General features: G+C 44.8%; 1 protein-coding gene across 1 annotated transcript in view; it reads right to left on the minus strand.

Annotated features, from left to right (window-relative positions):
* Nucleotides 1-15,872: 15,872 nt before the first annotated feature.
* kcnk9 (potassium channel, subfamily K, member 9) overlaps nucleotides 15,873-27,282 on the minus strand; it is a gene marked incomplete at both ends in the record, with an annotated part of 51,109 nt that continues 39,699 nt past the window's right edge. Inside the window, one exon of the mRNA XM_083645699.1 lies at nucleotides 15,873-16,768. Within this exon, the coding sequence (XP_083501825.1) occupies nucleotides 15,873-16,768 (896 nt within the window). The remainder of the gene's footprint in view (nucleotides 16,769-27,282) is intronic.

Genomic DNA, 27,282 nt, shown 5'->3' on the forward strand with positions numbered 1-27,282 from the left:
ACTCCTCCCTAGCCCAACCCCCCTAATTAGTGACAGTATTTAAGAAACCTGTGGCATCATGGCCGTCTCTCTCTGCCTGGTTGCCATGCTGTGTGGGTTTCACTGCTCTTACTCTGAGGTAGGTGATGAAATCCCAAGGTTTTCAATCCTTTGTTGTTTATCCAGTGACTGACTCTATTTGTGTCACAGTCCCCTGTGTTCATCTACCTGGCCGTACTGGTGTCTGCTAGGCCTGACTTGATGTATCTTCCTTGAGGTATGTTTGCCAACTGTCACCATACATGTGAAGTGTATTGGCACTGCAACTGACCCTTGTATTTTGTCTTTTAGTTCCTGTCTACCCGTTTGTGTTGTGGATTGTAACCTGAGTCCTAAGACGATACACTTTGTGTCCAGGTAATGGTCACTGAGGTATAATGTATATACCTGAGGTAATGGTGACGTGGCAGACCTGGCTAATGTGTGGTTTTGTATTTTAGGTCTTAATCAGCTGCTGTTTTGCCTTATTATTACTGTTTTAGCTTTGTTCAGTTTTACCATCACCTGAGTCCCATTTGTATTGGGAAATTGGTTTTAGATTGAACCAACTGGCTTTAACTTTTGTACTTTGATTTTTATTGCTTCTTTTAATTGATTATCCCCCCCCCTTTAGTGGAGCATTGGCTGGCGGCGGTGGAGGCTAGGCACTCTAGTGTGGTCCCCTTCACCGGATTGTAGTGTTAAGCGCACTGGGACACCATATATTTCACCTGTTTGCAGTGATTGCCGTTTGCTGTGAGTACACGAGTGGTGGGTAAGTTGTGGCACTCCTGGAACACACCCTTATGTAGGCTGCCTCCCCACTGCTGGTCTTCGCCCACATTCCCCCTCCCTCCTTTTGTAGTTTGGTTTTTAAGTATTGGAAGTGTTATTAAAAAGAATAAATCTACTGTTATCTAAACTATTGTAATAAACCTATTGCTAAACATTTATAAACATTGAGATTTTCTCTACTAACCTATTTCCTCCACAGACACTTCCAGTCATCATTATTCAATAAATTTACATTTACTTTTGGAACCACGTCTCTGTCTTGCTTTAAGGTGTTGAACTTGTGTAGCCTATGAGACTTGTATTTCATTTAGCCTAGGTTTTCATCTTATAGTTCCTGGGGTGAAATTCCCCAGGTGGCGTTGTCGGGTCATTTATATCTTCTGGTTTAATTACACCACCACCTTGCCACATCTGGCGTTAGTCGGCAGGATCCCTGTAAAAGCAGAGACGTGTGTTTTTTTTGTTTTTCTCTACCAGTTGGTTCATTAATGAATGTTTAGCAGTTTGTATATTTGAATGTTTATGGTATAGGCAAAACAGCAGCTGGTCCTGCACATCGGGAACTCCAAGCAACAGGCCTGTTCTAACCTCTCCTGCTCTTGTCCTCCCCTTCACCATGGCTGAGCTGGAACAGCTAAAAGACTTGGTCACTCAACTGCAAGCTGAAAACAGACTGCTGCGGGATGCAGCACCTGGTACTAGTGCTGCATCAAGTAACTCTACCCACCAGCCCCTCCCCTCTAGCGCTCCAGTAATCGAGCGACTGGTCCATGTCCCAAGAGACAGAAAATGTCCCATGTTTAGAGGTAAGACTGGGCTAAGCATTGTAGAGTGGGTGGAGGAAGTCCAATCTTGTATGCGTGCCCGCCACTTGGCTGGGGCTGATCAAGCACTGTTCATTTATGATCACTTGGAGGGTGAGGCAAGAGAGGAGATTAAGTATCGCCCTAAAGAGGAAAGGGAGAATCCAGATAAAATCCTTGCCATATTGCAGGAGTTGTATGGATGTTCGAAATCCTATGTTTCGTTGCAGGAAGAGTTCTTTTCAAGAAAGCAACAGGAGGGTGAAACCCTGCAAGAGTTCTCCCACGCTTTGATGCATTTGATGGACAGGGTTGTAACGAATGCCCCTAATGGCCTGCCAAACTCCAGTGTAGTACTGCGGGACCAGTTTGTTGAACATGTATCTGACTGTGCTCTCCGCAGGGAATTGAAGCAGTTTGCCCGACGCCATCCCACCGCCACCTTGCTTGAGGCCCGTAGTGAAGCCATTAGGTGGGAGCGGGAAGGCATGCCAGGGGGTGGCAGGGGTAGGAGCTACTCTGTCCCATCTGCTGCAGGCTTCCAGTTTGCAATGGCCGGAGGTCCTCCTTCCGGTTCAGGTAACCTAAACTCTAGGTCTGAGTTGGCAGAGTTAAAGGAAATGCTTAAGCATCAACAGGAACAGCTAAACCAACTGAGTAGTAGCCTTATCGCCCTCCAAAATGCTCCCCGCCCCCTTTCAGGAACGGGAAGCAGTCTGTGATTTGTAGAAGGTGCCAGAAATCTGGTCACTTTGCGAGGGAGTGTAATGGTGATAGAGTCTATGCCCAAGCTCAGCCCACTTCCCATGCTGCTCCCAATCCACCTAGTGACAGATCATATTCCCAGCATCAGCAATCGGGAAACTCTCACCCCCTGAACTACTGAGCCAAAGTTCAGGCGGGGGCATAATGGGCTCTGAACCAGATTTGATGTCAGCTTGTCCACACATAACTCTGTTAATGGGAGGAATTGAAGTTCCATGTTTGATTGACACAGGGTCAATGGTGTCCACCATAACAGAAAGTTTCTTTGTGCAGAATTTTGAACCCTGGGGCGTGGAGAAGCTTCGGTCATGTCATTGGCTACGCCTTAAGGCCGCTAATGGGCTGGACATACCCTATGTTGGTTACCTTGAGCTTGATGTTGAGCTTTGTGATAAGGTAATTACCAAACGTGGCGTGTTAGTCGTTAAAGACCCCCCTGGTTACTCATCTTCAGTCCCAGGTATTCTAGGTATGAACATTATCAAAACCTGTTACAAGGAGTTATTTGTACACCATGGCTCTGCTCTTTTTGATGTACCTTCTGTGTCACAGGCCCCCAGCCAGTTCCAAGAAGCACTACAGTGGTGTCACCAGTCCCAGGTCAATGTGCCCCCTGACTGTTCAGGCCGAGTACGGGTCAAGGGAAAGAGGGTTTTCAGAGTTCCCGGTGGTACCATGAAGCTTGTGGCAGCGACCTGCTCCCAGCACCTCTCTGGTAATGATGTTTTTTTTGAGCCTCCAGGTACCGGATTACCGGCTGGTTTACTGGCTTCCCCAGCCCTGGTTCAACTTACAAAAGGTACAGTTTACATCCCTATAGTCAATGTTGGGGTCAATGATGTGGTGCTCTACCCGCGCACAGTCATAGGTACCTTGAGCCAGGCCCATGTAGTAAGTCTACCCAAAGGGGTCACAGAGGTCGAGGAACAGGTCTCAGCCACACTGTCTTCTCAAACGGTTACTAGCTCGGTGCAGGAGAGGGTTAATGCAATTGATTTGTCTTCCCTGTCAGAGCAGGATCAGTACAGTGTCAGGTCTTTGCTACAGAGGCACAGTGATGTGTTCTCGGCTCATGAGGGAGACTTGGGATGTACAAAGCTTATTTCTCATGATATACCTCTGCTCGATGAGACACCGGTACGACAAAGGTATAGACGTATTCCTCCCTCAGAGTATGATGCAGTGAAAGCCCACATCCACCAGCTTCTTGAGGCGCAGGTAATCAGGGAAAGTAGTAGCCCCTTTGCATCACCAATCGTCCTGGTTCGCAAGAAGGATGGAAGTCTTCGGTTGTGTGTCGACTATAGGCTGCTAAATGGCAAGACCCGGAAGGATGCCTTCCCCCTGCCGCGAATTGAAGAATCCCTCGATGCACTCTCTGGTGCCCGCTGGTTCTCGACTATGGACCTCGCTAGTGGGTACAACCAAGTCCCAGTCACTGAGAAGGATAAGATGAAGACTGCTTTTTGTACACCCTTTGGGCTGTTTGAATGGAACAGGATGCCTTTTGGGCTTTGCAATGCCCCCAGTACCTTCCAAAGACTAATGGAGAGGATATTTGGGGCTCAACATTGCCAGTCTTTGTTGTTGTACCTGGATGACATTGTGGTTTTTTCTTCCACTGTAGCCCAACATATGGAGCGCCTGGAGGCTGTGCTAGAGCGGCTGAAGCAGGAGAACCTCAAGGCCAAGCTGGAGAAGTGCTGCTTCTTCAAAGAGGAGGTAGGCTATTTGGGCCATGTCATCTCCCAAGAGGGTGTGGCTACTGACCCCAGAAAAATTGAGGCTGTATCCAAGTGGCAACGCCCTACCCATGTGGCGGAGTTACGCTCATTCCTCGGCTTTGCCAGCTACTACCGGCGCTTCGTAGATGGTTTTGCGAAGCTGGCAGCCCCTCTGCACCGGCTGGATGCTGAACTGCGTGGCACCAAGACCCGGAGGAAGTCTGAGCGGAGTTTGACCGCAGCATGGACCCAGGAGTGCGAGCAGGGTTTTGAAGGACTGAAGAGCAAGCTTGTGGAAGCACCAGTGCTAGCCTATGCCAACTTCTCCTTGCCATTCATCCTCGAAGTGGATGCCAGCCACAGCGGATTGGGAGCTGTCCTCTCCCAGGAGCAAGATGGTAAGATCAGGCCAATAGCCTATGCCAGCCGGGGCCTTAAGCCAGCAGAACGTAATATGAACAATTACAGTTCCATGAAATTGGAATTTTTGGCCCTTAAATGGGCCATGACAGAAAAGTTCAAAGAATACCTGTTGGGGCAGAAATGTGTAGTATACACTGACAATAACCCCCTCAGCCATCTCTCGACAGCAAAGTTGGGCGCTGTGGAACAGCGCTGGGCTTCAGAACTTGCCAACTTTGACTATGTCCTCAAGTACCGGCCCGGCAAAAGTAATGGCAATGCCGATGGCCTTTCTCGGCAGTACCTGCCCAGATTGGATGCAGCTGGTCTGGTTCCTGGCTCTCAAATTCCTGAAGCCATGCAGCAAGTCATTATCAGGCCAGCATTCGAGGTAACTCAAGATGCCATCTCTGTTTTCCCCTCGCACACTCCCCCTGATCTCTGTGTCTTACAGAAAGCAGATTCAATCATTCAGGAGTTCCTGGGGTTCTGGACCAGGAAGAAGGGTCCAGATGCAGCTGAACGGCGCCAGATGTCCAGGGACGCTCTGGGGCTGGTTAAACAGTGGGACCGAATAGTGGAGAAAGATGGTGTGCTCCATCGCAAAGTCTTTTCCCCAGATGGCGATGAGGTCCTTCAGCTGGTCCTGCCCTTGTCCCTGAAGAACCAGGTCTTACACCAGCTACACCATGAGCATGGCCACCAGGGTGTGGAACGGACGGCACATTTGGTGTGGCAGAGATGCTATTGGCCCGGTATGCACCAAGATGTTAAACGCTGGTGTCAAGAGTGCGAAAGGTGCCAAGTAGCCAAAGACACCCAGCCATCAACCCGTACATATATGGGCCACCTTCTTGCTGCCCGCCCAAACCAAATTCTGGCTATTGACTTTACCTTGCTGGAGCCATCTAAGAATGGGATGGAGCATGTTCTGGTGATGACGGATGTTTTCTCAAAGTACACCCAGGCAGTTCCCACACATGATCAACGGGCTTCAACTGTGGCCAAGGTACTGGTAAACGAGTGGTTCTGCAAGTTTGGCGTGCCTAGCCGTATCCACTCCGACCAGGGCAGGAACTTTGAGAGCGCCCTGATCCAACAGTTATGCAGCTTGTACGGCATTGAGAAGTCCCGCACTACCCCTTACCATCCTGCTGGGAATGGCCAATGCGAAAGATTTAACCGCACCCTACACAACCTGCTGCGCACTTTACCCATAACCAAGAAAAGGGATTGGTCATCCTACCTGCCACAAGTTGTTTTTTCATACAATACCACAGCCCATCAATCTACGGGTGAGTCTCCTTTCTTTCTGATGTTTGGTCAAGATCCTCTTTTACCTGTTGACTTCCTCCTAGGACGAATCCCGGCCCCCGGAGCAGGCAGTACGCATGACTGGATTGTGGAGCACCAGAGCAGACTCAGGGTTGCATTTGAGGGAGCCACCAAGCATCTGCAAGCTGCAGCAAGCCGCCGTAAAGCAAATCATGACCAAAAGGTTAAGGATGTACCCCTACCGGAAGGGCAGCTGGTGTACATCAGAGACGTAGGATTGAGGGGCCGCCACAAGATTCAGGACGTTTGGAGCTCTGTGGTGTACAGGGTCCTGAAAGCCCCGAAAGAGGGAGGATCGGTATACACCATTGCTCCAGTGGAAGATCCCAGTAAGGTGAAGCATGTCCACCGCTCTTTGCTTAAAGGCCATCCTGGAAGTACAGCCTTTGATGAAGCTGCTGAGACTTCTGCGGAAGAAGATGTGGAATCCCTTGTCGGGGAGGGCGATTCATTGGATGGGGACTGGTGTGTGGTAAGGCCTGAAATGACTCTGACTCATGTGCCTCTGAATTCTGTATGCCCACAGACTAACTCATCACTGCCAGCACAACCCCAAATGGCCCCTACCGCATCTACTACAGCATCAGGGAGCCAGCCATCAATGGGACCTCAGAGTGCGCCCCAACCCCCTTCCAATGAAGGGACCTTAAGGAGAACAACCCGTGCCAACGCAGGCCAACACACAAACTTTTACCATCTCCCTCAAACAGCAGGGAGCCGGATGATTGGGGCTACGAACTCCCAGGTTCCTGTAGCTGATGACGGAATGGCTGCCATTTTTAGGCCTTGGCAATAGGTAACAATCGTCGGGCCGACGATTCAAAAAGCAGGGGTGGATTGTAGTGAGAACACTTGTGTTCATATTGGGAGACATTCCCTCAGTCTTGAACGCACCCCTGCAGGACTTAGGTTGACTCCTCCCTAGCCCAACCCCCCTAATTAGTGACAGTATTTAAGAAACCTGTGGCATCATGGCCGTCTCTCTCTGCCTGGTTGCCATGCTGTGTGGGTTTCACTGCTCTTACTCTGAGGTAGGTGATGAAATCCCAAGGTTTTCAATCCTTTGTTGTTTATCCAGTGACTGACTCTATTTGTGTCACAGTCCCCTGTGTTCATCTACCTGGCCGTACTGGTGTCTGCTAGGCCTGACTTGATGTATCTTCCTTGAGGTATGTTTGCCAACTGTCACCATACATGTGAAGTGTATTGGCACTGCAACTGACCCTTGTATTTTGTCTTTTAGTTCCTGTCTACCCGTTTGTGTTGTGGATTGTAACCTGAGTCCTAAGACGATACACTTTGTGTCCAGGTAATGGTCACTGAGGTATAATGTATATACCTGAGGTAATGGTGACGTGGCAGACCTGGCTAATGTGTGGTTTTGTATTTTAGGTCTTAATCAGCTGCTGTTTTGCCTTATTATTACTGTTTTAGCTTTGTTCAGTTTTACCATCACCTGAGTCCCATTTGTATTGGGAAATTGGTTTTAGATTGAACCAACTGGCTTTAACTTTTGTACTTTGATTTTTATTGCTTCTTTTAATTGATTATCCCCCCCCCTTTAGTGGAGCATTGGCTGGCGGCGGTGGAGGCTAGGCACTCTAGTGTGGTCCCCTTCACCGGATTGTAGTGTTAAGCGCACTGGGACACCATATATTTCACCTGTTTGCAGTGATTGCCGTTTGCTGTGAGTACACGAGTGGTGGGTAAGTTGTGGCACTCCTGGAACACACCCTTATGTAGGCTGCCTCCCCACTGCTGGTCTTCGCCCACATTCCCCCTCCCTCCTTTTGTAGTTTGGTTTTTAAGTATTGGAAGTGTTATTAAAAAGAATAAATCTACTGTTATCTAAACTATTGTAATAAACCTATTGCTAAACATTTATAAACATTGAGATTTTCTCTACTAACCTATTTCCTCCACAGACACTTCCAGTCATCATTATTCAATAAATTTACATTTACTTTTGGAACCACGTCTCTGTCTTGCTTTAAGGTGTTGAACTTGTGTAGCCTATGAGACTTGTATTTCATTTAGCCTAGGTTTTCATCTTATAGTTCCTGGGGTGAAATTCCCCAGGTGGCGTTGTCGGGTCATTTATATCTTCTGGTTTAATTACACCACCACCTTGCCACAACTGCAATCTATTTTTCATATGGCGATCTTATATGAACGGTGAGTGACTCCAGAGAGCCGATTATATGGGTCTGTCATGGATTTTGATCTTATCCTCTGAAGCTAACCTGGTCGCGACCAGGTTAGCTTTGCAGCGTCAGTTGCCATGGTGATTGAAAGTTAACTTGCTTTGTAGTACGGCTAAACCAGGTTTAAACTCAAACTTACTCGGATAAGGCATTAAACTAGCTTCGTAGTACAGGCTACAGGGCCCTCCAAAACAACAGCAACAACAACAACAACAAAGTCAACAAGGGCCGCGCCATCAACATCTGCTTTGCGAAGCTTCATCATATCATTGGTATGGCGGACACGGTCTCGCTGCAGAGCAACTTGGATCCGTTGCATGATCATTTAGCATGTAAAATTACAGGCCTTTACACCGCGAGAGGGCCCGAACGCCCCTCCGCCACTGTTCTTATTGTGTCGCCCTCTGCACTCGCTGCCATCCACGGCTGACAGTATAATTACTGAGGTGTGGGAAGGGAAGAGATGTATGCAGCCTGCTCATTCTCCCACCTACTGAACACCCAGCCAGCTGCACCGCGGCTCGGGCCGCGCAGAGATGGAGAGAGAGGCAGGCGACTGGGCAGAAGAGCTCACTTTTCTGTCAAATTCCCGCCTGCTCACACACCCACGGCATATGGAGCAGCTTATGCACATCAGGTTTCGACAGTTATGGGTAGAGATGCACAATGATATTGGTAATACTAGTACATCATCTTCAGTATCTGCCGATAAAGGTTTGAAAATGAAATACCGGCATCGGCCCGAAACGAACATTTCTGCCGATATGACAGGCCGATAGAATGACGCTTTAATCGACCCTTTTCGAAGCAGCCATTTTTATGTTTCAAAGCTTGGGTAAACACAGGTGCAACCAATGCCATTAACGAGGGCCCTGGCACTGGAACATCTAAATGGAATGGAACTATCATTTTTGACATGTCAAAATGATTGCTGTGAAAAGGGTATATTATATAGTATATATATTATATAGTATATACAGTATAGTAGTATAGTATATAGTATAGTATAGTATAGTATATATAGTATATATATTTACTATATGTTATTGTATGTCTATTTGGACAGTGGAGTCTGCAATAAAGTTTGATTGATTATATTTATAATATTATTATTATTATAAGAGAAGACATAATTCAACTACAGGAGAGACTTCATGGTCTCTGAAATTAGGTGGAATAAATGCATGCATCGCTACCGCATCAGCAATCGGCCAAAAGAGTAGGAAAATATTGGCATATTGGATATTAGCCAAAAAAAATCCAATATTGATTATTGCATCCCTAGTGAGGCTATGGACTTTGCAAGGCCAATACCGATTACAGATAGTCGATATTTTCAAATAACCCTATTTCTCAATAGCATTACATTTGAGCGTATTCAGTGTTTCCTAAATGCTTTCTTACCAGGGTGGAAAAGCCTATGAAACAGCATTTAAACCAGCCATTCCCAACCTGTGGGCCGGGGCACACTGGTGGGCCACGAAGGTATTGCAAGAGGGTCACCAAATCATTTGCAAAACATTGCGATCTTGGTGGATTTTTTTTTAATTATTATTATCTATGAGAACTATTTTCTCCATTGTTTAATGATAGTGTTATTTAATGTGTAATCAATGATTTCCGATTGCAGACAGCCCCTCTTTTAGCTTCTGGTTTCTGTGTGGAGCTCCTTTTATCATTAAAATAAAAAGTGCTCTGAGAACGCATTATCTGGCCTCCGTGCTGTTTATGCTCAGGTGTGGGCCGTGTGGACATGTTTGAGATTTTCAAGTTGGCCATGAGCCAGAAAAAGGTTGGGAACCACTGATTTAGGCCATCATGGCACCCTGATTGTTTTTTCTATTTCCCTTGTTTTGATGAATGGACGGGACTACGAAGGAAGAGTCCTTAACTCTGAGACTTGTGTAAAATGTGGTAAAAACTTAAGATAACCCCTGCGGCCTTTTTCTCTCTCTCATCTAATATTCCATTCCACTCTGGTCTGATCAACGCCTCGAGGTCTGAAATATTGAAGAATGAGGCTATATTCAATTAGCTCTCAGTGCCTCTGGATATTAATCAGCGGAGACCCCCGGAGGTCAAGCCCCTCTGTCTTGAATTGGTCTCCTTCCTTTTTATTTCTTTAGCTGCAGTGTCTGGGAGTCTTGAGCAAAGTATTAGCTTTAGCCCTGCAAATGAGATATTCTTAGGTGTACTTTTTAATCAATTACTACAGTATCAGTAGGTTGAAAATTTATCAAAATTCTGTTCGATTTCAGAAATTGGCCTGCAGCGTGTTACGAACACTTTGAAATAGTTGATTTAATGAATATGTAATGTTGTAACTCTTCTTAATGCAAACTGTTTTTTGGAATGTTGTGAATCGAAGTCCCCTAGTGATTTGGAGAAGAAAAGGTATAGTCAACAGAAGATTTCAGAAGGAGGCTCATTGTTTTTATTCAAGTGTGTTATGGCTTCACTCGGGTCACGTAACCCAGTGAGTCTTCCACACCAAATCATGCACACACACAAAAATAAAATAAAAAACAAACAAACAAAAACATACAAATGTAAAATGGTGGTTTCACTCTCAACAACCCTCGACAGTCTCTTCTCGGTATGTTGAAAAGAGGGTACCCATACTGGGGCTGCTGCATGTACTGTATCAGAACATGACATGGCCGGTATCACAACTGGTTTTGGAAACCGTGACAGACCTGCGACAGATGGGATAGAAATCCCCTCTAAGAAATATGGTAGCCTACGTGTTTTGCTTGTTTGTTTGTTTTTGTTTTGTTCATCAGATCTAAAGAAGAACCAATTGCAAAAAGGATACTTTTGAAATAGAAGATACGGAACATGAATGGGAAAATCATAACCCCAACAGCCTTTCTAGAATATCGAATTACACAGAGAGTAGTGCAATTAGTGTCTCTTTGTCCCTGTCATAGTAAAACATGGCGCTGTTGACAGAGGGAATGGACAGCACACGGAGGTTTCGGCCACATAGCCTACAGTGTACGATGCCTGGAGGCCAAGCACGGCAAAATAAGAAAAGCAGAAGGAAGGAAAGACAAAAACACAAACGACTGCCAATAACCATCTGAATTCAAATCCAGTTCACCTATGTCTCGGTGAATGCAGCGCGGTGGAAAAATAACATCGCACTGTGCGACAGTTGTAGTTGATGGCGTGTGCACGCGCCTATTCCTCTACGCCATCTGTGTTGCAGAGGAACGCTCAATCAGGCACCATCAATATGACACGTTTTGCGATGGCAAACAAATGTGTCCCCCTCTAATGTGTGCGTTGGGTGGGTGGGTGATGCGGGGACGAAGGGGCTGGGATGAAAGATTATCCGACTCGTGGCTCATGAAGAGCAAATGGCTTCATTTGTTTGCTGCTTCCTTTCAAAGATCCATTACGGTTTAAAACATTCCACCAAACTGCCGTTCCAAAGTTTAACTGCATGTGAACTGCTGTCAATGGAAGGCAGGTACTACTGTAGGGCTGTGTATTAGTACTTGATACCTTTCAGGTATCAACCGAAATAATCCAGTACCAAGTATAGTATAGAAACTTCTCCAGTCAAACGACACCTGCATTCAATCCTGTTCATCAACAGATCTAGAAGAAAATGCAGCCAATCACCGCAAGCGCCACAAGTGACATGTGATTGGCGCGCGACTGCAGCAGCTACAACCCATACAGTCTGGTGGTGGTGACGTCAAGCTCAGTGTATGTGACGGAGTTGGCAGTTCAACGTGTGGAGATGCCACCAAAATGTTCATGAGTATGGCTAAAAAAATTACTATTGGTATCGGTATCACTAAAGGCATACTATGCCTTTTATACGAGTCTATACTTCTTTTTTAATGCCGCATAGTATGCCTTTAAGGGTACTGGTATTGGTCCTGGTATCCTAATTATTTAAATGATACCCAGCCGTAAAGGCAGGCGATGGCGATTGACGTAAGCGATGCCATAGTGTAGGTAGATTCTGCAGCGGGTCTTCCATTGATATTATGGAAGACCCCTATCACGAAGCATCACAAAATTATTCAAACACAAGCAGCTGGGCCCGTTGTGAGACTATGGAGACTTCTTAACATAAATCTTAAGTATTCATCGCAAATATGAATAAATCTGCTTCGGCTCTGGATGTGCACTTGAATCTACAGATGGTTATAGACGGTGTAGGATTAAGATCAGATATAGATTTTTCTTCTTCGTGTCCCCATATGAACTTGGTTTGCCTGGACCTCGATCTGTCTATACATTAACCACATCTACGCTATTATTAGCCCTGAAGCCAGACATCAATAGTCATCAAATGGGTTTGCTAAAGCACAAACAGATCTGCAGCCATGGTAAGATACATGTGCCCACTTATAGAAACATTGAATGCTGTTTCTTCAAGGCACATATGCTAAAATGTGTAAAAATACATGTGCATCTCAGCTATGAAAAGGCCTTTTTATTCCAAAGGGTGTTATGAACATATTGTACAGTATATTGAGATAAGCCAGTAGTATAGTTCCAATAATGAAACAATGCTTTTAGCACTTATCTCCTCCGCCTTGTATTTTTGTTATGGCACTCCACCATTTGCCCAAATGGAGTAGAATTCACCTTGTGTGACATGCTCAGCTACCCAGTACAGTATATGAGCCTTGCTTACTCAAGCCTGAAGTAGGATACTGAAATTCCAAGCTCTTTAAAGTCCCAATCCAAGAATATTTGAGCATATGAATTGTGGGTATACATACATATTGATTGATTAATTAATGGGAAACTATCTCTTCACTGGTGCAACTCAAAAGACTGCTCCATTTTGCTCCCGTCTGTACAAACAATACGTACGTATTTAAACATACAATTACAGCTCCGAAATTAATTTAAACAATTATGGAAACTATTGTCTTCAAAGTCAGCAGTGGGCCAACTGTCGAATTAAAAGTGGTGCTATACGTGTATTCTGGATTGGGCTTTAAAACAGGCCTGTAATCATCATTAGTATCCAGAATTGATCAAATATTTGTCGGCCCCCTGGCTCCCATAAACAATGCCTATAACAAACAGAGTCCTGTGCCTCAGACAGCACAGACCACAGTGAGATGATGCATCTCAATTCCCTTTCTCTGGAAAATTCCTAATAGGCTATTTGGAAACAAGGACTTGTGCATCGTTTGGTCCGACAGATGCATTCGCACTTCTGGGATTTTGTTTGTTTTAGGAGCAAACGGCTATTCTTTCAAACCTGAGAACAAACATTATTGTACAATGGGTATGAAGGGGGAAAATGAAAGGAAAGCAAGTAAACAAAGTTTATCCCTTTCAGAACGGCTGGACTTTGGCAAAATTAAAAACATAAAAAAAATGTTATGTCCAAAATCATTCTTAAGACTATTGGCCATTAAGATACTCAATTCATTTTTAAAGTTATTATGATCTTTTCCCCATTCCTCATACAAAGTACATGCACTTATCAGCTCGTTCAAACATAAAAACAGAATTCCTATCCCTTTTCCTCTTCTCATATTTTACATCAATTGAAAGGATCACACGAATGTTATTGAGGTTTTTCCCTCCGATTCAGCTGTCCCAACACATGAAGTCCTACTCATTATTTCAGCTAATTTAGTTTAGGTTGTGTTTCCTAATGGTTCCAGAGTCCATCTAAACCTCAAGAGTCGCTGTGAAAGTTTTATCCTCGGCACTGCGTGGTGGGATGCTAGCTAGCATGACTTAGCATCAGCTTCTACACGCATGCATCACATAGGCAGTAACTGACCTCTAATCAGTACTTGGGGCCATTGGAGAATCATTTAAATACTCTTTGGAGGAGTTGGTACTGTAGCTGTAATCCACCCTTTGACACTCGTATACTGTGATATATAGTGCCAAAGTCACGCCCTCTTCCGGGTTAGGCATAAGCAAAGAGATTTCATCCGCCATTAATTTTTCCATCTACGTTTCGTAAAATGTTTAATTGGTCAAACCAAGCGATTCAGGTATATTTAGAATCAGGAGAGACCATATACAGTAACATCTCACTCGGATCAACAACACAAAATGTGTTTTTTGTTTGTTTTGTTGTTTAGTTTGACCCAAGTGAAATGTTATAGGTCGCTCCTGATTCTGAATAGCTGAATCACTTGGTTTGACCAAGTAAAACTATTTTTATAAGCATTTTACAAAACGTAGATGGAAAAATGAATGGCAGATTAAATCTCCTGGTGTTCTCAATGCATCTCAATGCATTCCAGGAGTTATTGTGTGATGAAGTATTGGAATTTTGGGGAACACTTAAGAATACAGCCCGCAAATTACCCTGTAAGTACAGGGTAACAAGATCTGTACTTACAGGGTAAGTACGGGGTACTTACGGGGTAAGTACAAGAACGGGGTACAAGACTTCTTGTACCCCGTTCGTGTACCCCCGTACTTGCCCTCTAAACTAGGTGTGATACCCCATACTTACCCTGTAAAGTACAGGTGTTGTACCCCGTACTTAACCTGTAAGTACAGATTTGGTACCCTGTACTTACAGGGTAAATTCGCATCTTGTACCACGTACTTACCATGTAAGTACCCCATACTTACCCCTTAAGTACCCCATACTTACCCCATAAGTACCCCGTACTTACCCCCTAAGTACCCCGTACTTACCCTGTAAGTACAGATCTTGTTACCCTGTACTTATAGGGTAATTTGCGGGTTGTAATCTAAAGCGTTCCCAAATTTTGTTCCCTAAACCTGCCTCATCCACAAACTACACAAAATACTACTTCTGTTTGTTTTTTCCTGTTTCCCAGAATGCCTTTCAACAACCCCCAACTTAATGCTTTCAATCAAAGGCGGATGTTTGGGAATATAAATATAGCTAGTTAGCTAACTACTTGTTCGCAAAGTTGTGAAACATTGGGACATCTCTATGATTGCAACCATGCCCTTTACCGTCACTGTACATGCAGTATGCCTTGTGGCTGCGTTGCATTCGGGTCTGTCTCTTGCTCCTCTTCTATGATGGATTTCTCCCTGTATCATTGTTGAATGTCTCTTGGTGCAAAATTTCCCTTCTGAGTAAATTTTTAACTCAATATTTCTGTTGTAATCTGTGACCTTTGGAGATGAGGCAAGAAAAAGGTCAATAACACCAGTATGATCCTTTAAATCTGAGACAAATAAGACCTATAGACATGTCCTTCATACAAAATTGGCTGCTTTGAAAACAGATAAAAGGATGTCACAAAAACATGGCACACATTAAATGACATCTAATGCACATGCTAATATTGGCAACAATATTTTGGCATGATGTTGTGTGGAGAAACCATTGACATATTTGCCTAAGTATGATTGCTTATAGAAAACAATACCTGATGCTTTAAGTCATTTTAAATTCTCTGTCTGCAGTGAGGCAATGGAATAGTACATAATGGTAAGAGTTTCTTCAAGTTAAGGTGAAACAGGCATACTCCCTTTGAAAAATAGCATCTCCCCAAAATGCCAAGTGTGCATCATTTGGTATGTAACCAAAGTTAATATATCAATATTGTAAATCTGCGATTAGGAAGGTCTCACAGTTCATGTACTGTGTTTTTTATGGGCCAGTTTGTTGAAAAAATAGACATCCATGCTTCATGCTTTGCATCCCTTTGTGTCCACGCCTGCTGTTCTGGGCAGCGTTCTGCACCTGTTCCCATGAATACTTTTTATATTTACATATCAACCCGAAAAAGGAAAAAGAAACAAAAGTGCTGAAATAAGTTTTGGTAAGGAGCAGCATTGTTTGACCTAGTGTATAAAACATGGAAAGCTAAACGTCCCGTGTGGGCGGAGACTTAGATGGATTTCCTCCTCTTCATGAGCCGGTGATTGTCCGTGAAGCTGTGAAGGCCTGGCGACACGGAGCTGATGGGCGACGGGAAGAAGCTGTTTTTCAAGGTGCTGGGCGAGATCTCCTCGATCCGGTAGGAGACCGAGTGAAAGTACTGATTGGGGTTCAGCTGCGAGCTGAACGAGTTCTGATGGGAGAAGGCACAGCCCACCCCGCCCGCCCCTCCCCCGGAGCTGCCGAACTCATGCGAGTGGTAGTGCATGCAGGAGCAGACCGACTGGAGGTCCGTCACCTCGGCGCGGTACGGCCGCTCCTCGCGGGGTCGCCGCCGGCCGCGCTGCAGCGACTCTGCGTCCTGGATGTGGATGATCATGCTGTTGCGGTTGCCGGCCAGCGAGGCGCGCTCCTCGGCGTCGCGCCGCTCGTCCTCACTGTTCATAGTCAGGAAGCGGAGGACCACCAGGTTCAGGAAGGCCCCGATCACCGTCAGGCCCACCAGGATGTACATGAAACTAAAAGCCACGTACAGGGGCTTCCTCTGCAGTGCCCGGTTCTTTTGGAGGGCCACGAAGTCCCCGAAGCCTATCGTAGTTAATGTGATGAAGCAGTAATAGTAGGACTGGAAGAAGCTCCAGTCCTCGTAATGCGAGAAGGCGGCCGCCCCGATGCACAGGGTGCCGATGCAGGAGAAGAAGCCCACGGTCACCATGTTCTCCATGGACACGTCGGTGCTGCTCATGCCGCAGCACTTCTTGATGCGCTTCAGGAGGTACTTGACGAAGGTGTTCATCCTCTCGCCCAGGCTCTGGAACATGACGAGGGTCAGGGGGATGCCCAGGACGGCATAAAACATGCAGAAGGCTTTCCCAGCGTCCGTCCCCGGAGCCGCGTGCCCGTAGCCTAGAGAGAACGCAGAGAGGAGACATTAGTCAGCCTGGTCGTCAGGATACATTGCTGGCATTGTACTGTACATTGCTGGCATCTGTACAATCCACGGATACGTCGAATATTACGTTTCTGAAGCAAAAATACATTGCATAGCACGTGTATAGATACGTGCATATCAATGTCATCGAGTCTGCTATTGAAATAGCGTGGTGACCAGGAAGGGTGTTGTGGCTACGGTGGATGGAGCGTGTAAACACAAAGTCCAAAACCTACATTTCAACTGAGTCACTAATGTTTTTGCTTTTTTTAAGCCTAACCCAAACCATAATCCTAACCTAAACCAAGTTGTTTTACTTGCCTAAACATAACACAAGTTAAAGTTGTTTTATTTGCTTTTAACATTGGAAAAGCAGCAAGGTTTTCAAATTAACTGCTGTTAAGTTTCATATTTACGTTGATATTGTAGATATGCAGAAACATATAATAGCACGTTTTAGAAAAGGCAGACGTTTTGTTTCAAATGTACATTTGCGATATACAGTACATATCCGTGGATTGCAGAAATGTACAATGCCGACATCGTTCTGGCGATTGGGTTGCATTAGTGATGACACTGATGAGGAATGAGAGAGGTCATATCGGGTTTCCGCCACACCCGCTACCCCAAATAACTCCCAGTTCAGCTTGGCTTGACAAACATGACCTAGCAAGAAAGCTCCCTGAGGCCATGTGCTCTCATTGTATGCAAGCCATACGGTAGAGATGTGTCTGCGGTTTGCTCATCTTATTTGAGCTCAAAGACTGTGGCTAATTAGTCAGAAGTTTCTACGTGGTAGAAGAGTCTGGGGAAGGAAGGGGGAGGATTGGATGAGAAAGGAGCGATGGAGGAGCCAGTGAACCTTTTAGCTTAATTAGACTATCTTTAGGCCGCACACTGCTGACTCACACACACAAGCAGACGTTTCAAAAGCAACCTGTGGGGGCGAACAATAGGAGTCAGATATATTTATTTTTCCAACACAATTATAGAAAGTGATTGTGTACTTAACAGTAGGCCTGTCATTGTTGGTCAATATATTGTCTCAAATAATTGCGATAAACGATATTATTGTCATTTTAAGACAATGTTTTGTCCCTGATATAATGTTAATAGAATTAGAATTAATTCTTTGATTTGGCCACGTTATGTTTGCACATAGGCCTACAAGGAAATCGACTTGGTGTGGTTGGTGCACAAGTTATACGTTACATGAGGAACATAATAAGTTAGAAGAAATATACATGATATAGACAGATATAAAAAATGTAAAGATATAAACAGGTATAAAGATACAGTATTAACAACCAAGTGTGGCAAACCAAGAAGTTAGCAATTTACCATAATATATATAAGGTGGAGTAAAGTAGAAGAGTACTAACATTGCGGCCTAGTATTGCACATGATTGTGTAGGTTGGGGTGTGTGTGTGTGTGTGTGTGTGTGTGTGTGTGTGTGTGTGTGTGTGTGTGTGTGTGTGTGTGTGTGTGTCTGTGTGTGTGTGTGTGTGTGTGTGTGTGTGTGTGTGTGTGTGTGTGTGTGTGTGTGTGTGTGTGTGTGTGTGTGTGCGCGCGCGCGCGCGTGCCCGTGCGTGCGTGCGTGCGTGCGTGTGTGCAGGACTCTGCCACCAGCAAACACCTTCTCCACCTCAGCACCTTCCAGTGATGCAGCATCAAGTGCACCTGCCCCCTCCACCTCCTCAGCACAGTCCAGCGATGCAGCATCAGGTTCCCATGTCGTCTTGTTTTATGTCACTTGTTTCTCTAATAATGTTTTTTTATTTTGTGGGTTTTTGTTGTTTCTGAAATAAAGAAAATCTCAAAGACATAAAGCTACACTGTATGCAGTTTCTATGTGTAAAGGGGAGACTTGCGGGTACCCATAGAACCATTCTCATTCAAGATATCTTGAAGTGAGAGGTCAAGGGACCCCTTTGAAAATGGCCATACCAGTTCACTTGGCTGGCCAATGGATGACTTTGGTCTTCTAATTAGCTTCATGTGATACAAGTAATGTCTAATAGCTTATACTCATCTAAAAATTAACTCTGGTAAAAGATGAAGTTGCACTGACTAACAGATGAGAAAGAGTCTGCATCTCACTATCAGTAACGTTAATTCTCTCTGTCCTTTTCCCTTCTTTTTGCTGTCGTTTTGGTGAGCGAGCAGCCAATCACATTTGGCACTTGATCTGCTGCTTCCAGAAGGGAAGCTGTCTGATACAGAAAAAATAAACAAAAAGATGATTTCCCAAAAGTAACGAGTCTGTTTTGAAAAGGTAGTGAGTAAGAAAGTATAGACATTGCTTTTGAAATGTGGTGAGTAAAAGTAAACACTCTTAAAGTAAAAGATACATTTATGTCGTTGTGTTCTGGCCTTTGGTTCCATGTCTATACGACAGCGTTGTGATAACGATTCACGTGGAGACTGGAGCCACAAATCTACGTCGGTAATGGTGATACTAGTTGCAGGCAGGGGCGTTTCTACGGGTGGGCCTGGGTAGGCACAGGCCCACCTACTTCTTGCCCTGGCCCACCCAAAAAAAATATATATATATTGTTTGTTTTCTAGAGGCAAACTTGCTGCTGCCTTGCTAGCTAATGGTTTTGTAGCTTAAACACGCAGGGCACATCATCTCCAGAGTCTAATGCATGACGACTTCCTGACATCTTGGAATTTTGCACGCTTCGCGCGCAAAATTTCATCATGCAATTGCCCCACCAATTTTATCCAGGCCCACCCAATTTTATCCAGGCCCACCCATAATTGAATTTCTGCCTACGCCCCTGGTTGCAGGCACTGTGGGAAGAAACAAAATCTTATCAAATGGGGGACTGTGGTCTAATCCGTGTCAGTTAGTCCTTGATGTGAAGAACATTTGAGACAACATTTAGGCCTATGACACACACACACACACACACACACATACACACACACACACACACACCCATGTCCAATTTGTCCAGACGGAGGCCTAGACAGCCATGTGATGGCGGCGGCATGCATATCAGTGTGTTTCTCTGACGGCCGATGGATTACGCTTATGCAGATGTATGAAATCAGTTTATTACTGTAATGGGGGAAATGTCAGGAAATCACACCCCAAGATGGAGCTTCTCCCTCTTTCTGCTGCAGCTGTTTACTAGACAATAAATATTGGATGATTTTAGGGTATTTCAGAGAGAATGAAAAATATATTTATGGGAAAGCCGGCAATGCAGAAGATGTTAAAGCCGTATATTGGGGATTTACAGGGGATCAGCGAAGTGACTGTAGACCTACAGCGCATGGAGCACTTGAAGTAACTTAGCTAACTAATAATCTGTTAATTCCTCATAGAAATAAGTGTCTGCTTTCCTACTCTCTATCTCTGATTCATATACAGCAGTAATTCAATCTATATCCCATTCACAAAAGCTTCTACATTCGCTGTTCTCAACACCCGGCGTAGATCTTTCCAGGAAAAATCCTCTTGTTTGGAATCAACTTGAACTTGAATTTCTGCAAAGGATAGCCCCCTTGAGATGTAGCATCTCATTTTCGAGGGGGTCCTATAGACGAATACAAAATGGCAAAAATCATACAAAACTGAAACAAAATAGCATTAGCCTACATAACATACACTACAAAAACACAGACAGCTCATTCACACTCATCACACTCTCGCACCCATACCCCAGACCTCAGCTATTATAATTAATAAATAAATAAATAAATAAATAAATAAATAAATAAATAAATAAATAAATAAATACATGATTGACAGACAGGTGATCTCTGGGAAGTGTGGTGCAAAACCAAGCAACAAAGATGCAGACAAAATAGACAAGTACAGATCCTGTACAGGGCAACGGGACCTATACCAAATTTGGTGTTGACGACAAAATCAAAAAAGTCGAAATCTGGTGGTGATCAGTCAAATGGTGTAGGAGAATATGTTAAAAATGTGTTTTTTCAAAACTTTCAAAATACCTCAAAAACTTTCCAGACGGACCTTGAGAGCCAGGCAAATTTGCAAGGTCAGCTGAACATGTGTAAAAAGGTGTGGTTATGGCCTCCATCAGGCCAATTGGGTAAATATTACTGGAGGTAGTATTGATTACCAATATCTGTAATTGGGCCAAATGTGATGTCTCTGAGATGTACCAACTCACAGGAATTTGCCCCAATGCGGACACCTCAGTAAGTGTCCCGGACCGAATGACTGACTGAGTCTCCCAAATATGTGGTGTTATATAACCGAGGCTCCGCTACCGGGGCGCCGCGGTAAAAACACATCTCATGGATTACCTCTTTAATGTGTGCCTTTCCTCTCTGAGCCCGTTCATGTTGTTGACAGGACGCTTGCTTTTTTGCAGCAGGCAGTGCTGGAGTGTGTAATCTGTTTGTCTTGTTATAATGACTCTATTGTCTGCTGTCGTCGAGGGAACAGACATATTTGCCCTGCCGTGCGCAGGCTTGCCATGCACAGGTGCTTTTGTGCTGGTGTGTGCACAGGTGAACAGGTGTTTGTGCACGGTGCGGTGTGTGTTTGTGCATGGCACGGTGTGTGTTTGTGCACGGCACGGTGTGTATGTGCACGGTGCGGTGTGTGTATGTGCACGGTGCGGTGTGTGTTTGTGCATGGCACAGTGTGTATGTGCACGGCACAGTGTGTGGTGCAGCAGAAAGAAAATCACACACTTTCACAAACGATAAAAGCATGAGAGAGACTCGGCTGCCCGCTCGTTATATTACATAATTGTGACCCGTCTGGTGAAAGGGTAACAAGTATGCAACGTGAAATCGTACAAATCAAGATCAAGGTTTTTTTTTGTGTGTGCAAAAGTTTAGATGTCGAAGAATGCACTCAATATAACAAACAACAGTTTTAGTACAAAACACTAAATACTCATAATTTGTTAGAAAAACTAAGCTTGTTCAGGACAAACCAAACCAACTTTCAGGACTATTTTCTCTGAATGTTGCTTTTAAGAGTACAAATATTCAAATAAGCATATCTTCTTTAAATATTTTCAGATTTCAATGTATGACACATCATTTGAAAGCTTACAATCTACACTTTCATAATCTGTTAAAATGTGTTACCTAAAACATCAGTCCCTGTCACAATTAAAAATGTGCAAACAAAAAGTGGGTGTTCTGATATTGGAAGTGTCTTGAAAGTCCAGTGTGTGGGGATCCCCCCCCCCCCTTCCCCCGCACTTGCAACAAGTGAGAAATATCAGAAGTAATAGTTGAGTCATTATCAGCAACTCTATCAACTCAACCACTGCAAATATACATCACCTATACACTTATATTTTCTTATATGTATCTATGGTATGATTTCTGATATGAATATTGTCTGATGCTAAAAAATCATTAAAACATTAATACACACCTCCAGCCTAGTACAGCCTAACTAGAAATTGAGCGTGGGCCGTGCTCCTTTCTAGCGTTCCTCGCGACGCTGGCTCAACCGCTGAACTGGCAGCGCTAATTTGTACCATGCCTCGTTGGTTTGCCCTCGAGGTCGCAGACGCAGCTCACACGCTACGCAACCTCGCACGCTACGCAACCTCGCTACTTCACACTACTTCAAACTACTTCACACGCAACCTCGCCCGATCAACTGCAATTGTGCATCACTCGCCGCTAGCCACCCAATTATAGTAGCCTACTGTAGTGTGATACTTCACATTAAAATTTAAAAATAGGCTTATGAGAATTATAGACTTACTGTATGTCATATTTGACTTTAATGGCATCTGAATTAGATTGGAATTTTAAATGGAACTGAAAATGAAAATGTGTACCTTTGTATTGTGTGTGGGGGGGAGGGTGTGACAATCATTTTTAAGATACAGTAGACAGGGGTAAAAGTTGTAATAATATGAAAAGCAATGTCCAAAAGTCCAAAATAGCAGTGCAGTAGGCATATCTTTCAAAAGAAAAGACACACCTTCCAGATTAAGCATTGAGACTTACAAGCGGAACAGCTTGTACCGACAACATTTAAGTGGAACGAGGTTTTTTCATACCATGGCACATCTGTTGACTCGCTCTTTGAATGTTAGAAGGAAGCAGATCTGAGTGGGAAGTGTAGCACATCGAGACAAAAGGCCTTTCTCTTAAAAATATATATATATTCTACTGTGATTTAGATAAAAGCTGCAGCACAAGACATCATCATGGCACAACCTTACCTTCTTAGAACTTTGGTTACCAAAAAGAAAGAACTAGAAATAACCGCATCACGACTGTACGCCTCTGCCTCTGCTCAAGTTGCAGTTTACTGTACATCCATGTCTGTCTAGACTCATAAAATATATGTAGTGAAGACTTTGAAGGAATTTAATAAAAAGTAGGAAGTGTATTTTTTTTGTGACGAAATGGAAGTCATCACTATATTGACATGTATGATTCCAGTGAATATTTTCCAGTGAGAAACATGCCTTCTTCACTCAGAGACTATTTACAGAGGAGTACAAAGAACTGATGGAGAGCTTCATCACATGGTGCAACGACAATCACCTGAAGCCCAATATCAGCAAAACCAAAGAGCTTGTGGTGGACTACCAGAGGAAAAGGAGGCCCCCTGGCCTGGTTGTCATCCCGGCAGAGGAAGTGAAGTGGGTGGACTCATACAAGTATCTTGGGGTCCAAATCAATATGGTAATTAATGTCATTTTTAGGCCAACTTAAGGGGTTTTGGTGTCTGCAAAAGTGACATGACCTCCACCATTTTGTACTGTAGAATGGCCCAAGATAATTTTACAGTACAGTACATTGATCAGAAAAACATTATGATGTTACAGTGAATTTGACCTTTGAACTTTTAGATATAAAATGTCATCACTTCACCATTATCCTATTAGATATTTGTGTGAATTTTTTTCATAATTAGCATAATTCTTGAGTTATGGCCATAAACGTCTTTTGTGAGGTCACAGTGACTTTGACTTTTGACCACCAAATTTCAGTTCATCCGTGAGTCCAAGTGGACGTTTGTGGCAAATTTGAAGAAATGTCCTCCCAGCGTTCCTGAGATACCGTGTTATGAGAATGGGACAGACAGGCAGACAGACAACCCAAAAACATAATGCCTCTGGCCACAGCTGTCCGCGACGGAGGCATAAAAAAATCCTAAAACCACTGGATGGGTCATCTGCAGCACACACACACACACACACACACACACACACACACACACACACACACACACACACACACAGAGGGGAGGGGGAAACTACTCCACTGGTCTCTGCATTTGAGACACACACACACACACACACACACACACACACACACACAGAGCTGCAAGAGAGAGAGAGAGAGAAAGACTGTCAACAACACAGAGAGAGGAGAGGGGGAGTTAACTGAGTGAGAGGGGGAGTCCTGGAACCACCTGGAAAGTCCTGGAAACCACCTCACACCCCAGGTCGGATTGGGCTGAATTCAGGGCCGGCCCTAGCCATCTGGGGGCCCTAAGCAGGATATAGATCAGGGGGGCCCTCCCAGGGGCAGGGGTTTGGTGGCATCCGCGCTGGAAGTACTTTTAAGTAGGGGGTGCTGTAAGGAGGGGACTCCCGGTGCTGCCCGCTAGGGCAGCGCCCCGTAAAATTTTACGTTTTTGGACTTTTAGCCATATTTAGAAGAATATTTAAAACAAACAAACATGACAATGACGCTCGTTTGTAGCCCTATCAGTGTCAAGCAAGCGTGTAGAACCCAGCAGCCATAGGGGTTGCCAGGTCAGTTAAACCAGGGGTTCCCATGCAGGACCGGTTGTCAATTTTAATGGTTTTAGTTACATATATATTTACTCACCAGGTGGCGACAAAAGGTAAATAACAGCCTTTTGTGTTGTATGTAGCCTACAGTATTTATGTTTTTGTTTAAACTACAAACATAAATAAACGTCAACCTATGTTTTAACTACCACACACAGCCTATAATATTATAGCCTATGTTTATAAAAAAAAAAAAAAAAAAAAAAGGGGAGGGGCTCCCGGGGCTCCCGGGGCTCCCGGGGCTCCCGGGGCTCCCGGGGCTCTAGGCAGCCGCTTGGTTCGCATATAGGGCGGGCCGGCCCTGGCTGAATTTTGACCATGCACGGCCGACACTCCCAAAAAGCAAGCACATCTCCGGCATTCATGTTATCACACACCATCCAGTACAATACTAGGTTTGACCTAGTCTTGTTTTTCCGTATCTAAAGATAAGAATAGAAGTATCACATCCCCTCTGGCTGTCCACAGTGATAGCCAAAGAGCCTCTATATTTCTAATTATGAATAGGCTATACCATGATAAACAGCATGACTCATTTTGACATTTTGGCTCCTATCCAGGCGACTATTACAGTACTTGCTTGGCATGTGTCTGCCTGCACCCACAACAAGAGCCCCATGGGTCCATCTATATAAATGTATGTGTGTGTCAGTGTGACTCATTGTTACTCAAAAATCTAATTTGGCACAGCTGGCGGCCCGACGCTGATAGTAATCATTCACTAAAGCGCTTGAATATTTGATTTTCGCTGGATAAAAATCAGCGATGAGCCTCGAAACCAAAGGATCAGATACATTTTACCCATCATCTCTGACCTGTCCTCTCTCGGCTTGATCCTATAAGTTGTCATCAGAAGTCAGAAGGGGGCGGGGAAATCGTACCTGTTATTCAGACCAGCAGTTTAGCACCAACCCCCCCCCCCCCCCCCCCCCCCCCATTCCCCCCAATCGTGACCCGGGACAACTGAACCAATAGAGCTGAACCATCACGTGAATTTTCGATCCCCCCAAACCCCCCCCCTCCAAAAGCTGTCATGTATTTTTGCTTTGTGCAAGTTACATAACATGTATCCTCCATTATTCATGACAACATCAAGGTGGTCCCTCATTAGCATGCGCACACAGGCTGGGCAGGTCCTCGACAAGTGTTGAGCAGTTGCTCAAACCAATGCTTGTTGCTCATTTGATCTGCAGGTTAATCCACTTCATAGTATTTCAGCTGCCCCAGTGGCATTAATTGGTGCAGACCATGGCATTTTGATGAAGGTGGAGAAGAGCAGGGAGAGGAGAGGTGGGAACACCTTGTTCCGCTGTCTGTCTGATCTCCAGCGCATCACTGACAAGAGCTGGGAATTGGGAAAACTATGGTTAGCTACGACGGGCAGGGAACCTCTCATCATGCGCACTCTTTGAAACATAGTCGCTACCGTTCCACTTTATTGTACCGCATGACATGACATGACATGACATGACATGACATGGCATGACATGACATGACATGACATGACATGACATGACATGACATGGCATCGCATGGCATTGCATCACATCACATGAAATGACATGACGTGACGTGAGGAAAAAAAGGAGAACATATAAACTGGGCTGTATGTGTGTTATGGAGACTGACCTCCAAGTGGATACGACCCAAGGCGTCGTTTTTACAAGCAGTTGAATACGATCTAAAATCATGTTTCAACGCTAAGTGACCTCTAGCGCTCGTGTGATTGAATAACAGCCCAGTCTCAGAGTTTGGTAAAATTATAACCTGGTTGCGGGATTTGAACCTGGGGCACCTAGCTTGAACAGACACGGCCTATTGTGACCAGTAGGGACTCTCGACCAAACACGGGTGCTCGAACCTGTGACCCTCATGTTGGTAGGCAGGGGATCTGCACTACCGGGACGCCCTTAACTCTATCATTGTTAACACATTCACTGCCAACAACGTGTAAACACGTTTTCAGAATCCAGCTGTTGACTGCCAACAACGTGTAAACACGTTCTTGGCATCGATTTTTTTTTTTTAACGGGGGGTTGTGCATCTAACCCTTTTACATATCTTATATAAGTATTGGACGTGTACAACGTGTACAACCCATTCCACCGACCCACTAAGTGGCGACAAGGAAGTAGGAAGGCAAGCAAAAAGCAGTGTGATCCATTTCCATTCTCATGAAAATGGATTGGCGGAGGCGCTTTCGTTTTCGCGTTGATTGCTGGCGGTGCGGGATTGCAAACTTGCATCGTGGATTGCGGATGGAGCACACTTTGAGGCACGCAGCGTAAATATGACCAGAGTCGCAGGGGCTTCATCGGAGCTCTCGGCCAGGGCTCCGGGAGGCGGGCGAGTCCAGCCGGGCTTCCTCGGGGAGCGGCCACGCAGACAGGCACAGCCAGGCACAGCGGCAGCGGGGCAGTGAGGCTGGTGACAAGCAGCAGGCCATTTTGCCTTGCAAAATTGGAATTGGAAACAGCCATAAAAGGCTTTTAGAATGGGATTTTCAACCCATTCTTTTTTGTTTCTTTTTCGCTCTAATTTAGAGTAATTTAATTTCTATTCAGAAATTTATTTGAGAGGTCGAGAGTATGAGAAAGTGAATTTGCACAGGTAGGAAAGTGCTTGTTACACGGCGCTGCAGCCAAGAAGAACGCCCACGGAGGGAGGAGTTGAAGCAACTCTCCCTCTCGCTCTCTCCCTCTCTCTCTCTCTCTCT

Source organism: Poromitra crassiceps, assembly GCF_964638095.1.
Source record: "Poromitra crassiceps genome assembly, chromosome: 11".
Classification (NCBI taxonomy): Eukaryota; Metazoa; Chordata; class Actinopteri; order Beryciformes; family Melamphaidae; genus Poromitra; species Poromitra crassiceps.